The 17000-nt window shown below is 33.2% G+C and overlaps 1 protein-coding gene across 2 annotated transcripts in view; it reads left to right on the forward strand.

Moving 5' to 3' along the window:
- NUP37 (nucleoporin 37) overlaps positions 1–17000 on the forward strand; it is a 43553-nt gene that overhangs the window by 14511 nt on the left and 12042 nt on the right. For both annotated transcript variants that reach the window (XM_032346589.1, XM_032346588.1), the window contains one exon: positions 1065–1159. In XM_032346589.1, the coding sequence (XP_032202480.1) occupies positions 1065–1159 (95 nt within the window). The remainder of the gene's footprint in view (positions 1–1064; positions 1160–17000) is intronic.

A 17000-nucleotide genomic window follows, 5' to 3' on the forward strand; every position in this document is an offset into this window, starting at 1 on the left:
TAAGGTGGGATTATAAAGCGCTTAAGAGCACAGACACAGGATCCAGATTGCCTAATTCTATCATGTTAATAACAGTATGACTGGTCAAGTTCCTAATTTCTTTGTGCTCAGTTCCTTATCTATAAAATGAGCATAATAATAGCATCTGTCTGTCTCAGAAGGTTATGAGCATTGATTGACTGAGCTAATTCATACAAAACAGAACAACATTTTGTACATAGTAAGTTCTATATATGTGTTTTCTATTAGTATAATAAATAACCCTGTAAAATAAGAGAAAGACAAATACTGTATGATCTAACTTATAGGTGGATTTTTAAAAAGCCAAACTCATAGGAACAGAGAGTAAAATGGTTGTTGCTGGGGGAGATGGGGAGATGTTGGTCAAAGAGTACCAAACTTCCAGTTATAAGGTAAATAAATTCTGCAAACCAAATGTGCAGCATAATATGTATAGTTAATAGTATGGGTTGTATATTTGAAGTTGCTAAGAGAGTAGATCTTTAATGTTCTCACCACAAAACAAAAATGAATTTCTGGGTTGTTGTGGTTATGGGCTTCTAATACTAACTTGTCTCCAGTGCTGGCAGTTACATAGAGGAAAGTCAATAAAGACCCCATAAGGTGAAACCCATACTATGTTTATCAAGTTGTTAGTATGCAGAACAGTACGTATGACTTGGGATTCTATCTCAGTGCAGTGCCCCTAGAAATTTCTTCTAGCTTTAATTTTTATTTAAGCTTTATGTAACAAGTAAGAGAGGAGGTAAGATGAGGACAGGTACAGTAAAAAAGTGTGTGTGTGTTTTTATAAGAAATGCATACTAGAAAAGAAAGATCAAGCTAATAGCGTGTGTTGAATGATCAGCTTCTTTCCAAGATAAACCTTCCAGAAAAAGTGGGTGTATAAATCATGCCTTAAAAATAGCAGATTGCTTAAGAAATATTTATAGAAAAGGGAAGCATGCAGTGAAAGCTTTTAAGGCAGTGAAGTAAAAATATTAGGTAGAAATTTTGTAGATTTTTTTTTTCTGTATTCTTACTACCTTTTCCCCTGATGTCAGGTTTTAGAGGGCCATTCAGATTTCATTAATGGTTTGGTGTTTGATCCCAAAGAAGGCCAAGAAATTGCAAGTGTGAGTGATGATCATACCTGCAGGTATGTTACTTAGGTTTAAACCACACTTTTCAATTTTTATCCTATTTTAATGAGAATTACATTATAAAAATTACAGAAAATTTAGCTCCTGTATATACTCTGTAAGATGTTGTAAAAGATGCATACTTTATTTAAATTGTAAGCATGGCACAAACATGAGTTTCAAAACTGGTGAATTCCAGTTAGTGAAAACTTCCCTCTCTGCCTCTTATTGTAGATTTGTATATTTATGAAATTTAAATATGTATTGTGTCAAATTCTCCAATATTGGGTAAGAGCAGTAAGATAATAAAAGGCAACTGCCATATTACGAAGTTATTTCACAGATCCTGTCTGATAAGTTAATGTTTATAAATGAATTGCAAATCTCATTTGCTAAAGTAAGACTCACAGGAAATTTCCTGTTTTGACTAATTTGGAAGTTTCTATATAAGGCTTTCTGCAGATATAATGCATTTCAATATCCTATTCAACTCCACCCCTAGTTTGGAATGGATGAGATAGCTATGACATTTTTTAATATTGCTTAAAGCTAGAGAATATCACAAGTAAAACAACAAGATGACAGCAAGAGTAGGAGGTGGAAATAAGCTGAGGAGTTAGGAGTGAAATGGAATTCTATAAGCATGCCAATTGCTTCACTTGCTTTAGCAGTACTATGAGGGGGGAGAAAAAACACAGCTCTGCTATTTTATATCATTTTAATGTTTGGTAAGACTATGACAAAATCATTAGTATTCATAAATACTTGTATATGTATATATATATATATATATATATATATATATATATATATATAAAACCATTAAATATGTGTCCTTTCACACTGGAAGTAAAGCCACTGGCTACTTTTTAAATTTTAATCATAATAGCTCATCTTTTTAAAGTTATAGAGTCATAGGCCATTATTCTTTATGTACTGCCTATTAAAATTTTCATGTCAAGGACATGAAAGATTTACATGCCTTTAAGATTTTAGGGCCTCAAGTATTACAAAACCAAGTTTATTTAGAGACCTGAAGAGTAAATGAGACCATTTTTAAAGTAAAAGTTAGATTAGATCACTAGATATAAATAATGACATTTTTGTTCTCTAACTCCTGAGCTTTCCTAATCACAAGCATTTGGAATAATGAAACCTGAGAAGGGTGAAAATGAGTGCCTTTGAAAGCCAAGGGATAGCCTCTGAATAGGGAATAATAGCCAGAGACCTGGGATTACATTCAGTGGTCTGTGATTACTTTTTTTCTTGTAGTAGAGTTTTGGGGTTTTGTAGTGTAGTAAAATTGTCCTAAAATTTTGGGACTGACAGAAGGTTGCCAGTTTTTTATTTTGTCAAGTAATAAGAATTTTAAAAGGTCTACTGCTTTCTATTATTGCCATCATTTTATGAAAGTAAGAACAATATTACTCTAAAAAGGAGAAAGGCTTAACTTCAAAGTAAGTCCTTTAAATAAACATAACTTTTTTAAAAAACGTACTGTGTTGCCCTTAATTGCCTTATTTTGCTAGACTGTGGTTGATGATGTTATTGTTCAGCAAATACTTACTCTCCCTCCCCCTTTCACAAGGATGGAGGAGATTTTCCCACACTATTGGGCTTAGCTATGTGACTTGCTTAGGCTGATACAATGTTAGCAGCTGTGATGCAAGCAGATATTTAAATGATTTACCTGGTTTGTCTTAACTTACTGTCCTCTGTCTTCTATAAGATGAGCATGTCTGGATAGCTACTGGTTTCTCATTGTCCGCAATGAGAAACACATGCAACAAATATGGACCTATCTGGCATTTTGAAACAGAGCTTCCCACAGACTCATGAGCAAGAAATTTATGCTTATTTTTGTAAGCCACCGAGATATAGGGGTTGATAACATCATTTTAGCAGTAGCTGGGGAGGTAAATTTAGAATTCATCAGCTTAGTTCACCAATCAGAAATAAAGGACAGTTCTGATTGGCCATTAAAGTCAAACCTTTTGGGCCAAAAGCAGTATAAATAAGACTTTTAAAAGAAATAGCATAAATCAAGAAGTTTAAGGAAGAGTAGTAAGTATCATACACTCTCATAGTAACAAAGGAAAGAAGGACTCCTGATAGGATTACAAGAGAAAAATATTTCAGTACAACTGTCTTCATTAATTCAAAGTATAGAATTGCCAAGTTACTAATAAAGACACCATCCAAATGGCAACTACAGTTTGAGCAATGGAAATAGCTATTTATATCCTAGGAATCATTCCTATCACTATACTAAAGAAATCCTACCGATTAGTTTGGATCTGCATGTTTCACTTGTTCATTTGGACAAATAAAATCCTTGTCCAATTATAAGCAGAGCCTGTTTCATCTTGGGAGTAGCTTTATATGCAGGTAATACCATGCTTAAAAAAATACATGCTCAGTAGAGTAACTAGACTGAAGGTCAATAAGGAACTAGAGGATTTGAATAACATTATAAATAACTACACCTAACAAATGTATACAAAACACTTTGAACATCAGCAGAATGTACATTCTTCTCAAGTGCACATGAAACATTCTCCAGAATAAACTGTATGTTAAGCCTAAAAATAAATTAAATAAATTTTAACAGATTAAAATCATGCAGAGTGCCTTCTTTGACTGCAGTGGAATAAACTAGAAGTCAGTAACAGAGAAAAATTGAAAAATCTACAAATATGTGGAAATTAAATATCAACCTATAAATAGTCAAAGAAGAAGAAATCATAAGGGAAATTAGTACTCTGAGGGGGCACCTGGGTGGCTCAGTGGGGTAAGCCTGTGCCTTTGACTCAGGTCATGATCTCAGGGTCCTGGGATCAAGCCCCACATCAGGCTCTCTGCTCAGCAGGAAGCCTGCTTCTCCCTCTCTCTCTGCCTGCCTCACTGCCTACTTGTGATTTTTCTCTTTCTATTAAATAAATAAATAAATTCTTTGAAAACCAAAAAAAAAAAAGTACTCTGAGATGACTAAAAGTCAATAAACAGCAAAATTGATAGGATGTAGCAAAACAGGGCTCAGAGGGAAATTGTGTCTGTAAATACCTACATTGAAAAAGAAGGGAAAAGAGAAGAAAGAACTTGAATCAGTAACTTTAGTTTATACCTCAAAGGAGCTAGAAAAAGAAAAAAGGAAACCCAAAGGTAGCAGAAGAAGGGAAATAAAGATTATAGCAGAGATAAACAAAATAGAGAATAATGGAGAACTGATGACACCAAAAGTTGGTTCTTGGAAAAGATATAACAGAACTAGCAAACCTTTGGCTAGACAGAATACTCCAATTAGTAAAAACAGAAAAAGTGGGACATTACTACCAACCTTACAGAAATAAAAAAGATTTTAAGAGAGTATTATGAACAGTTACACACCAGCAAGTTCACCTAGATGAAATGGCAAATTCCCAGAAACACAAAATTCAAGAAAAAGTAAGAATATCTGAATAGATCTATAACAAAGAGATTAAGTCAATAATCAAAAACTTCCCAACAAAGCAAGCCCAGAACAAGATGCCTTATTTGTGAATTCTACCAAACATTTAAAGAAGAATCAGTACCAGTCTCAAATACTTCTGGATAATAAAATAGGGAACATTTTCTAAGTCATTCTATGATGCCAGCATTATCTTGATACCAAAGGCATCACAAGAGATCTGCAAACCAACATCCCTTACAAATATCGATGAAAAAATCCTCAACAATATCTATTTAAAATTAGAAAGCTCTTAGAAGATAACATGGGGCAAATCTTTATGACCTTGGATCTGGCAGTGATTTCTTAGAAATGACACCAAAGGTGAATATAACAACAACAAACTAGATATAAATTGGACTTCATCAAAATTTAAAACTTTGGGGGGCGCCTGGGTGGCTCGGTGGGTTGAGCCGCTGCCTTCGGCTCGGGTCATGATCTCGGGGTCTTGGGATCGAGTCCTGCATCGGGCTCTCTGCTCGGCGGGGAGCTTGCTTCCTCCTCTCTCTCTCTGCCTGCCTCTCTGCCTACTTTGTAATCTCTTTCTGTCAAATAAATCAAAAATCTTTAAAAAAAAAAAATTTAAAACTTTGGGCATCAGAGGACACTGTCAAAGAGCAAAAAGACAACTCACAGAATGGGAGAAGATATTTGCAAATCATAACTATAAGGGTCTCATCCAAAATATATGAAGAACTCTTACAATTAAACATTAAAAAGACAAACAAAAGACAACCCAGATAGAATTTTTGGGTCATTATATTGTACACCTAAAATTAAAACAACTCTATATGCTAATTATGCTTCAATAAAATAAAGACAAAACAGACAAATGTCTTGAATAGACAATTCTCCAAAAAAGATATAAGCTAACCAACAAGCACATGAAAAGATGCTGAGTGTCATTAGACATTAAGGAGATACAAATCAAAAGCACAATGAAATAGGGGTGCCTGGGTGCCTCAGTTGGTTAAGCAACTTGCCTTTGGCTCAGGTCATGATCCCAGAGTCCTGGGATTAAGTCCCACATCAGGCTTCGAGCTCCACAGAGAGTCTACTTCTCCCTCGACCTTCTCCCCTCTCATGTGCGCTCTCTTAATCTCTCTCTCTCTCTCAAATAAATAAAATCTTTTAAAAAAAAAACACAATGAAATATTGCTTCACACTCACAAGGATAGAAAAGAACAAACACAAATAGAAAGTAACAAGTGTTGGGAAAACTGAAGAAATTAGAACCCTCATTCTCTGCTGGTGGGAATGTAAAATGGTATAGACACTGTGGAAACATTTTAGTCATTTCCTCAAACAGTTAAACATGACCCAGCGATTCTGTTCCAAGGTAAATATTCAAAAGAATTAAAACAGGTCTTCAAACAAATTTGCAAAGGAATATTCCTAGCAGCACTCATCACAATAGCCAAAAGGTAGAAACAATCCAAATGTCCAAGAACAAATGGCTAGATAAACAAAATGTGGTATATCCATATTTTGAAACATTATTCAGCTATAAAAGGGAATGAAGTACAGATGCATGCTACAACATTGATGAAACTTTACGCTAGGTCAGAGAAAGTAGACATAAAATATTCTCTGATTCCATTTATATAAAATCTACAGAATAAAGACATCCATAGAGACAAAAAACAGATTAGTGGTTTCCAGGAACAGTGGGGGTGGAAGGGAATAGAAACTGCTCAATGGGTACAGTGTTCCCTTTGGGGATAATCAAAATGTTCTGGAACTGGAGAGTGGTGATGGTTCCATAACATTGGGAATGTACTAAGTGGCCCTAAATTATGCCCTGAAAATGGTTAAAATGGGGAGTAAAATAAAATAAGTGAGTAAAATGTCAAAAATTTTTAAATACTAAGTTTTATTATATAAAATACTATAGTCTGTACAAAGGAATATTACATTATCACGTATATAACAAAAGAGATTATATAATAGGAGCAGGACTACAATACAGATTCTTAACATTTTGTACTATAAAGAGCAGAAGAAATATTTCTCTGACTTAGTGCCAACTTAAAATAATTTTTAAAATAAATATGTTTTAAAATATGTACATTTAAAATATATGTATTTTCTAATGTTTAACCTTGTCGTTTCAGAGAGACAGAGTATTAGCTAGATTTATGGTCTTAGGGACATCATTTCAAAACAATCTATCTCCTGAACAGGTTCATAAGAATTATACAGTTTATTTAAATTGCCAAATTCTAAATCAGACACTAAAGGTAGTTCTTACTTATACTAGTATGTCAGTCTAGGGAATAAAAAGTTGTCACTTATCTCTTGTTATAAAGAACAAATAAATGTATTGAGAATAAATTAATCTATAGACTAGTTCATTCAGTCAGCAAATAAACATCTACTGTGTGCCAGGCACTGTGCTAGGTACTTGGTCTTCACTGACTTATTTTTTTTCTTTCTTTCTATGGGACAGTAGGGGAAAGAGTAGAGGAAGGGGAGGGGAAATCACTGACATTTTTAAGCCTGTAAATAATCATTTTGGAACCATTTCAGGCTTCTCCAAGACTGACAAAGCTATTTTATTTTGTATAAACGAATTACAATATTAATAGCCAAGTATTACTAAATATTTTATTGTGCTTTACTGTATGTTAACCACCACTCTAATTACATTACCTATGTAAATTTAATTAATTTTTACAACAACTCTGAGATAGGTACTATTTTTTTGGAGATAGGTACTATTTTATGCTCATTTTATATAATGGGGATACTAAGAGGCTAAGTAATTTGTGGCAAGGGACATATCTGCTGTTAAGTTGAGGAACAGGCATATCAGGCAGTCTGGCCCTAGTACCTGCATTCACCTGCCTGAGTGATGATTTTCAGGTATATCCTAAGAAGATGGTATTCACATCTAAAAATATTTTAGCTTTTTCTTCTCTATATTCTTTGATATAACTTCATTAATTCAAACTGTGAACTGAGGTGCTACTCATACTCTGAAATATTATTATAGAAGATGATAAATTTTATCTAAGCTTCCATGTAGTTTTAGTATTCTGTGATTATGCAAGTTTGTAAGAAAATCGAGTTCTCATTTAAGTTAGCAGTTCGTTATTAGCCCCAATATCCCTCTTTTAAAATAAATATTTTACAGTGCCAGCTATACAGTCTTAAATGAAACTCATGAAAATATAAGCTATCAAAGTATAAAAATCATCAAAAATATTTAGTGCCTTAATTGTATTATACATTTCTATAAAAAGAAAACATTATTATAGAGTACCTGTTGCAGTGTGTATATACTTAGGACTATGTAAGAAGACAACTGAGATAGTCTTTGTCCTTCTTTACAATGAATAAAGTTGAATATGAGAAAAATAAGATGACAGGGAAACGTAAGGCAGAGACAAGGCTGCCAATGCACAGTTCCAGGGATATGGTTTGCATAAAGTACAATGTAAATAGTGCCATCTGGAGTGCTGCAGTGTCATAGCCCTGAGTAAAGCTTCAGTTATTAGAATAAAACTCACATCATTAGTAATAAAAAAAGAAAAAGTGAAAGAGGGAAATAATATTTCAAAGTAGAAATAACACAAGACAAATTATAGAATGTCAAGTTGAAAAACTAAGGAAGGATAATTGTCTTGCAAATCAGTCAGTTTTTATATGGATGGTATCGGAATAATTAACTGTTTTGCCATGGGATGGGATACTAAAAAAATTTGCAAAAACTCTGTCTTTTATCTTGAAATACCCCCACCTTTTGAGGTATTTCTAAGTTTCATTCTCATTTAATGAATCAATCCATTTAATCCTCAGAAACCTTATGTGGTAGGTTTTCTTGTAATCACTTTTATATAGAGGGGAATTCCAGGCAATCTAGCTTAACTACGTTATGCTGTTTCTACTTTAACACTCTTGAAGTTTTAGTCTTTTTATATTATTGAAAAGACAAATGTTCAGATTACGTCTGTGTTCTGATCAAAATCAATTATTATGTAGGGATTTAATAAAATGGATAGAATTGTAGTTAGAGTCATGCCTGCAGAAGTGTTATCTCTTGTGAAGAATTTATAATTTTTGAAAGATACCTTTGCTAAAACATTCTAGTACCAGTTCTTGAAATGAAGATGTCATATTCTTCTTTATACTTCGTTAGCCCAGTTTATAGACAAAGAGTAAAGAGAAACAGACTTTTATAGAGGATAAGGAAAATTATTCTAGAGGAGACTGCTCTGGCCTTTGCACTAATAAGGTATTTTTCAGTGTCAGCCTTGTTTTACTGCCTTAAAGTCATCACAGCATCTAGAAGGATGCCCTTGTGGCAGGTACTCAGTGACTGGGTGAAGGAATCAGTGCCACTCTGTACCTATCACAGCATCTTCTCATTACCAAACAGAGCATCTGACAGATGTGTTTAAGAAAAATACCCAGGTAAATCATGGCATTGCTAGCCATTCAGCCTCATGTTTGATACCATTTCCTTTGTGGTCCTTCATCCTGTCCACCATATTCCAATACATGGGTATGTATATATATGTATGTGTATATGCCATGCACAGAGAAATGACAATATTGGTGTTCATAATTATGACCCAGCATTATCAAAAGAAGGCTAAAATTAATATAATATTTGAGAAGTAAATAAGTGCATATTCATTTAGAAAATTAATTATTCCATACTTCCAAAAGAAGATAAAAATGATAGTTAAGTACTTAATGGGTTAAGCTTATTATTTTAAAAACTCACTAATACAGAACATCTTATTCCCAGTCAGTGCCAAATAACAGATGTTCTTGTATATTAAAAACAGTACCGTTCTGTAAGAACAAGTCAGATCAACAAGTATTTATTAAACACGTTTAGTATAGCCAACATTTAGTACTTTGGGGGATACAAAAGAAATAGAAGACCCAGTACTCACTGTAACTACAAAGGATGTCAGAAGTAAATCCCTTTCCTCCTCCACCCCCTCAATAGTCTTTTTAAATATTAGATAAAATTTATGGTGAAGGAAAATTGGCTTCTAGAAACCAGGAATTCTTAGCTTAAGACTAAAATAATAGAAACATGTAATGTGCTATTCATTTTGTCTATAAAACATGGGATATTAGTAGCTGTCATGTTCTAGCTGTCATCATTTTTAAAAAGAATGGAAGAGGGGTAGCATATAAAAAATAAGATTATTTTTTTAGGAATACAACCAAATCACTGGATAAGGGAATACCAAATTACCTAAGATATTCACTAAGCCAATTGTACTGTTTTTTGAAAAATTGTACAAAAGGAAAAAGAATGTTTATCACATGTCTTCTGTGTACCCTAGATTATCATTGTTCATGTACATTTGAGAGTCCTCAAAATCCATAACTAAGTTGGTTTCCTACCCCATCCCCACCCTAAATGGGATCACAAAATACATGATCTATTTAAAAACAGTCCTTGATCTATTTAAAAATGGTCCTTGCAGGCCACCTGGGTGGCTAAGTCATTAAGTGTCTGCCTCCAGCTCAGATTATCCCAGGGTCCTGGGATCGAACCCCACATGGGTCTCTCTGCTCAGCAGGAAGCCTGCTTCTCCCTCTCCCACTCCCCCAGCTTGTGTTCCCTCCCTCTCTCTGTCAATAAATTTAATTAATTAACTAATTAATTAAAACTTATAAATAAATAAATAGAAATAGTCCTTGTAGGAAACAGAAAGAAGGGAACTGAGAACCTTCAATGAAGCATTCCTTGGGAGGTTAATCCCTTATTCATAAACTGTGCCTAAATAATTACAGGTACAAAGTGAAATCAGGAGAATTTATATTCTTTATTATAATATTATGATTAAATAATTGCAGAAATAAAGTTCTCTGCTTGTCTTCTAAAATTCCCTGTAATTTTTGTAACATTTTGAATCAAGATCAATTATTGCACAGTTTTCACAAGAGCTTTAAGAATGGAATAAATAAAGTTTGTGTTGGGTTTGGTAATAATTTACCTCTAATGAATGGAACATAAAGATTCTATGTCTTTAAGAACTAACCGAAAGTTATACTAAAATCTGTTGGTCACATTTGCAGACCTTTTTTAATTCAATGCAGTATGTTAATGCAAGATTGCAATAAAGTTATGAAGTGATGCAAGACTTTTCTGAACTTTTATATGATTGTGTACTGGTGACACCACTCTAATATTCAACTCTTTGTTCTCTCTCATGTCCCATTGTAGATGAAATACAAAACCAGTATTTCATAAAATGTATTACTGTATCAATGATTGCAGTAATGTAAGCTTGTTTTATGTGGCCCTCGTGTGGTTGCAGTAAGTGAATTGTATAAATGAGAATCAGATCCATAAACGTTTTTCAGGTTTGTTTTGAAAGTCCATTTATGTCACTAATGAGGACTACTTTCCCTCATTTACAACAGAATAGTCAAATTTTAGGTTCTAAAGTATATCGAAATCTTTCTTGGAAATAATGAAATGCTAATATTTCCTGGATAGTATTAGTGGTGTTTATGTTAGTTAAAGGAAAGGTCCTTTTACTCTGAATTCCTTGAAAATGAAATCATTGTATATGATCTGTTTGAAAACTGCCATATGGTATTTCTTTGCCATTGAGAGTTTAAATTTGAGGTTTATTTTTAAATGTGGCAAAATTTCTCACAATTCCTGTCCTTCAAAAATCTATCTGTCTACATAAGTTAAGATTTAATTCTCCACTGGGACAACCTCAGCTAGTTTCTCACCTCTGTGATGATAAACTTGTAGTTTCTGCTGAATTTGTTTATAATTTCAAGAAAACGAAATGAAGGAACAACATGTGAGCTTGTAAGATTTTTTTTAACACCTCTAAGGTTTTGTGAAGATTTACAATAGTAGATTATTTTAAGTATGGTATAGTTGGTTTTTTAGTGTTGTGTTTGAAACAGGCCACCTTTGTCTCCCTTCTAAAATACACACAGACTTTGATTATTAACTCTATTTTTGACTCATTTTTTTGTTTTTGAAGCATCAAATAATAAGCAAATGCAATTATCTCTCATTTTCATCCTTAATAATTCTTCTTACACTCAAGTCAATAAAACTTCTGGTAATCCATTTCTTTTATCACTAATAGTAGTATATTAATACTACTTGCTTAGTAGTCTCTAGCATTTAAAAAGAAAAACCAAAATCAGTCTTATCTTATTTCTCAATATTTTTTTCTCAATATATTTGAAATACTGACACATACTGAAAGTACCCTGTACAAAATTCTTATTTTATATTATCATGGCATTTTGTCAAAGGCTTTTGCCCAGCTGACAAAGTTTATTTATTCACCACACTAACCTATCATACCCACTGTCAAGATTTGCCCATCTAATCCCTAGATTTGTGCCTTCAGTAATGTGGTTTCCCACCTCTGAATTCCTTTTGCACCTAAAACCAGAGATTTTAACACTAAATTGCTTTGTAATTTGGTTTCGCTTCTTCCTAATTCTACATTCACTTATTAAGGAAATATACTGTTTTCCCTTTTTTTGAATTATCCGTATGGTGATGAATAACTTAGTGGTCAATTACTTGGAAATGGGAAGGAAAAAATCTTCATTTTGTTATCACAAAATTCAATGAAAAGGGGGTTTGTTGTCTAAGAATATTGGAAGTCCCTTTCTTGCGCCCAGAAACACTGTAAAGTAGATCCTCCTTTTTTTTTCTTGCTCTCATATTTAATTAATCAGTAACAACTCATGTGATCCAGTCAAGTCTTTTAGAAAGATTACAGTTAGTATTTTTTTGGCTTTACTGGTTAGAGAAGGCCAAATGGTTACAGATGTGTCATTTAATGTCACCCATTCCTTTTGTCTGTACTGTCAGAAACATTTGGTAGCAGAAATTTCCTTCTACAGTAAACTTCTTAACAACGAGATGCCAATAAAAAATGGAGAACAAATAAAAAGAACAGAGTATTACCCAAGAAATTTCCTTTCAAATTCTCAGAGGAAATATCTCCCTCTATTAATTGTCAATTTAAAAGACCCTTGAGAATATCTAGGTTATCTCCGATATGCCAACACCCAATTTATGGGACCTTTTTATTGATTAAATTGGACAATTACATTTAAATACCATATGGTAGGGATACTTAATGTCCTGCTGAAAAGCACTCAGCCTGAAAGGAGGCAATAATTTTAACAATAAACTAACTACCAAAAGTATATTTAATTCACAATGTTAGATCTGGATAGTTCTCCATCTGTAAATTTTACAGCTTAAATCTAATAAGAGTTCAACGTAGGACCATAGAGTTGGGAGGGCTGGAGGTGTTTGTTATAATTATAGTCAAATTGGGTCAAAGTTGTCATTATTTTACTTGAAGAGGGATGCTATTTGTATTACAGTGCTCTTTGATTTAATCTATAGTATTGACTTCTTAATATGTCAATAAACTTAATTTTACCTTAAAAGCTTTTTCTTTAAAATCTCCCTTGTAGGGACACCTGGGTGGCTCACTTGGTTAAGCCGCTGCCTTTGGCTCAGGTCATGATCCCAGGGTCCTAGGATCAAGTCCCGCATCGGGCTCCTTGCTCAGTGGGGAGCCTGCTTCTCTCTTTGCCTCTGCCTGCCGCTCTGCCTGCTTGTGTTCTCCCACACACACACACTCTCTCTCTCTCTCTAACAAATAAATAAATAAAATCTTTAAAAAAAAAAATCTCCCTTGTAAACATTTAAATAGGTATACAGTGTATTTCAAATAGCTCCTGATTTTTGGTCAAGATAGTTTAATTTAATAATGTGTTTTTAAACTTTTATAGTCTATTACCTTTCCATGTGCTTGAGTACATCTATTAAGAAGGTTATGAATCCTAAGAGCTTTTCTTTTTTTGTGACATACTTCTTCATTGAAAAGTATGCTGCTGTGGTTGTAACTAACTTTAAGTAGCTTTACTCATTATAAACAAATTTATTAGCAATAAATTTGAAAATATTGATATGAATTTTCAAATTTATTAATTTGTTTTTTGTTACATTAGAAACTCTCATCTGATATGGTCTAGACCTACAGTTTGTTAAATAATCAAAGTCAGTAAACGCAATCACAAAACTAAAATACAACCTACTGAATGGGAGAAGATATTTGCAAATGACACATCTGATAAAGGATTAGTATCCAAAATATATAAAGAACTTATACAACTCAACACCAAAAAAAAAATAATTAAAAATGGGCAGAAGACATGAAGAGACATTTCTTGAGAGAAGACATACGGGTGGCCCACAGACACAAGATAAGATGCTCAGCATCACTCATCAAGGAAATGTAAATCAAAACCATAGTGAGATAACACCTCACACCTTTCAGAATGGCTAAAATCAAAAACTCAAGAAACAAGTGTTGGCAAGGATGCGGGGGAAAAGGAACCCTCAGGCACTGTGAGTTAGGACAGCAAACTTCTGCAGCCACTGTGGAAGACAATATGGAGGTTCCTCAAAAAATTAGAAATAGAACTGTCCTACAACCCAGGAATCCCACTACTGGGTATTTACCCAAAGAATGCAAAAACACTAATGTGAAAAGATACATGCACCCCCGTGTTTACTGAAACATTACTTATGATAGCCAAACTATGGAAGCAGGCCAAGTGTCCATCAATAGATGAAAGGATAAAGAAGGTGTGGTGTGTGTTTGTATATGTGTATACGTATAATATATATAGTACTTGGAGCTAGAGAATATAGTGCTAAGCGAAGTAAGTCAGAAAGATGAATACCATATGATGTCACTCATGGAATTTAAGAAACAAATCAAGGGGGTAAAAAATGAGAGAGAGACAAATCAAGAATCAGACTCTTAACTACAGAGAACAAATTGATAGTTACTAGAGGTGAGATGTATCAGGGGATGTATGAAATAGGTAAAGGGGATTGAGAGTACACTTACCTTGCTGAGCATGAGTAATATATGGAACTGTTAAATCACTATATTGTACACCTGAAACTAATATATGACTGAATATTAACTACATCGAAATTAAAATTTAATTAATTAAGCTAATCTAGTCTCAAAAAATATGAATTAACTCAGGAAATCATTTTAAGAGATTGTCTACCTACCTTATTTTAATACACAAGATATGGATGAAAATTTATCAATTGCTTATTGCCAATTTTTAAATTTTAAGCTAAGACATCTATTTTTCCATAATTTATGGGTCTGATGATTAGCACTGGACTTTTTTTTTTGCATGAATCACACCCATGGTAGTGACTATAGTGAACACATATCAAAGTAAAAACTTTGATTGCTTAATCTTTTGTAACTGACATACCTTCCTAATTTAAGAGCATTTTTAAGTTAGAAATTTACCTTTAGTTAGTTGCCATCAACTTAGTTTCATTGAAATAGCTTTCGCATTCATATCCTATCAGCTTACATAATACTAGTTGTGTAATTGTACTAATAAATAGGCATGGGTTTATACCCCATACAGTGGTTTACTAAGTAAAAAAAAAAAAAAACCATCTTTCCTCTTTAAGTCTACAACAAATGTACATGTGAACCTATTAGAAAATAGCCTTGTTCCTGTCAATTCTATAGAGGGAAAAAGGAAGAGTCTGTCAGAAGGAAGTGAGTTAAGAGCTTTGACTACATATTGTATTCACTACATCTTAAAATTTGTGCAAATTAATCCATACATGGATACGTGAAAATAACATAATATGCAAGAAAAAGGGGAAGATTTGAAAAATCTACCTTACAAGTAAGACCAACTGAAAAGTTGCACATTTTGCCAAATGATTGTTTTAAGATTGTTTTTATCGTAAATTTGTCAGAGAAAGTGTAGGTTTTTTCCATTGGTAATTAAAAGCAGTATGAGAGGAAAAAATAAGGTATGGCCAGTCTGGAAAGCTATTTGACAATACCTGCTGGAGTTCAACATATTTGTAAGCTATAATCCATCAATTCCATGCGTAGGTATATATACTCAGCAGGGGTGTGTGTGTTTGTGTGTTGGGGGTGGGGGGATGTGAGTATATTCACTAAGAAACATACAAGAAGATTTACAGCAGCATTATTAACAATGACCAAAACTGGAAACAGCCTAAGTATCAACAGTACAGTAGGTAAATACATTACAGTGTATTTAATTAATGGAATACTATCTACAGCAACAAGTGAACAGAAAATAACAACATGCAACAATGTTAGTAAATCTCACAAAATCTAATGATAAGTGATAGGTGCCAGACCAAGAAAATACGTACTACATGATTCCATTTTATGATGTTCAAACCAGGCAAAGGTACACAATTTTGTGAAAAGTCAGGATATTAGGTGCTTTTTGTGAGAGAGCAAAGAAGATCAGAAGGAAGCCCAGGATGACTTTTGGAGTTCTGGAAATACTCTTTCTTAATTGAGTGCTATATTCTCTGAGCTGTGTGCTTAAGATTTATGTGTTTTTTATGATGTATGGTGAACTGCAAAAAAATGTATCAAAAAATAAAAGAATGTGATTTTATCTGATGGAACTAATATTAACTAGATGAGCCATGAAGTAATGACAGAAAAATGAGTTGAGCTCTACAAAGGGATTTGAGAAGAACTTAATTATGGAATCAATCAAAAAGGGAAATAAGACTTAACAACTTAAAGTATACCATCTGTAGCTTATTTAGTTATAACTCATTTCAGCCCAATTTGTTGTATTTTGCATACTTAGTACTTAGATTATGCAACCACTGAGAATTATTTAATAAGCACATAAATATAAACCATAAATCACTTTATCCTAGTCCTATAAAGTAATCTGGATCACCCTCCTCATTTTTTTAAGTCAGGTTTTTTTTTGTTTTGTTTTTAAGCATCAGGTTCTGTTAGGATAAAATACTATTTAAAAATTAGACTAAAATTTGGTTCATTGGACCAAATTAAAACACAATTAATTGGCCTATTTTTGTAGAATGTCCTTATTCATAATTTCTACCTCTTTGGTTTTCTTCATTTGAAAGGAAAAAAATGATGAAAAGGTTCGAAAGAATGGAGCCTTTAGACCATTCCCCCGTGAGACTCACTGAATTTGCAAGACATTCCTACTATTTCAATAGTGGTAAAATATATGCTAGCCCAGCACTTTATTATGCAAGAGGCAATAGAGAAGAAAGAAATATTCAGTTGCCATAATTAATAATCTTATTCATTGTGGGAAGTGAAACACAATTGCACAAACTATTGGTAAATGTGATTCCCTCTTCAATTAAATTATAATTGTTTCCCTTGTATAGTAAATATAGATGAAAAGTGTTGATTTGGCAAAAGAAAAAGAGTATGCTTCTAAATTATTTAATCAAATAGATAATCATTTTGAAAAACATTTGTGTTTGTTTATATGTGACTATAATATTTCATGATTGAAGA

The sequence above is a fragment of the Mustela erminea genome, chromosome 6, assembly GCF_009829155.1.
Source record: "Mustela erminea isolate mMusErm1 chromosome 6, mMusErm1.Pri, whole genome shotgun sequence".
In the NCBI taxonomy this organism is placed as follows: Eukaryota; Metazoa; Chordata; class Mammalia; order Carnivora; family Mustelidae; genus Mustela; species Mustela erminea.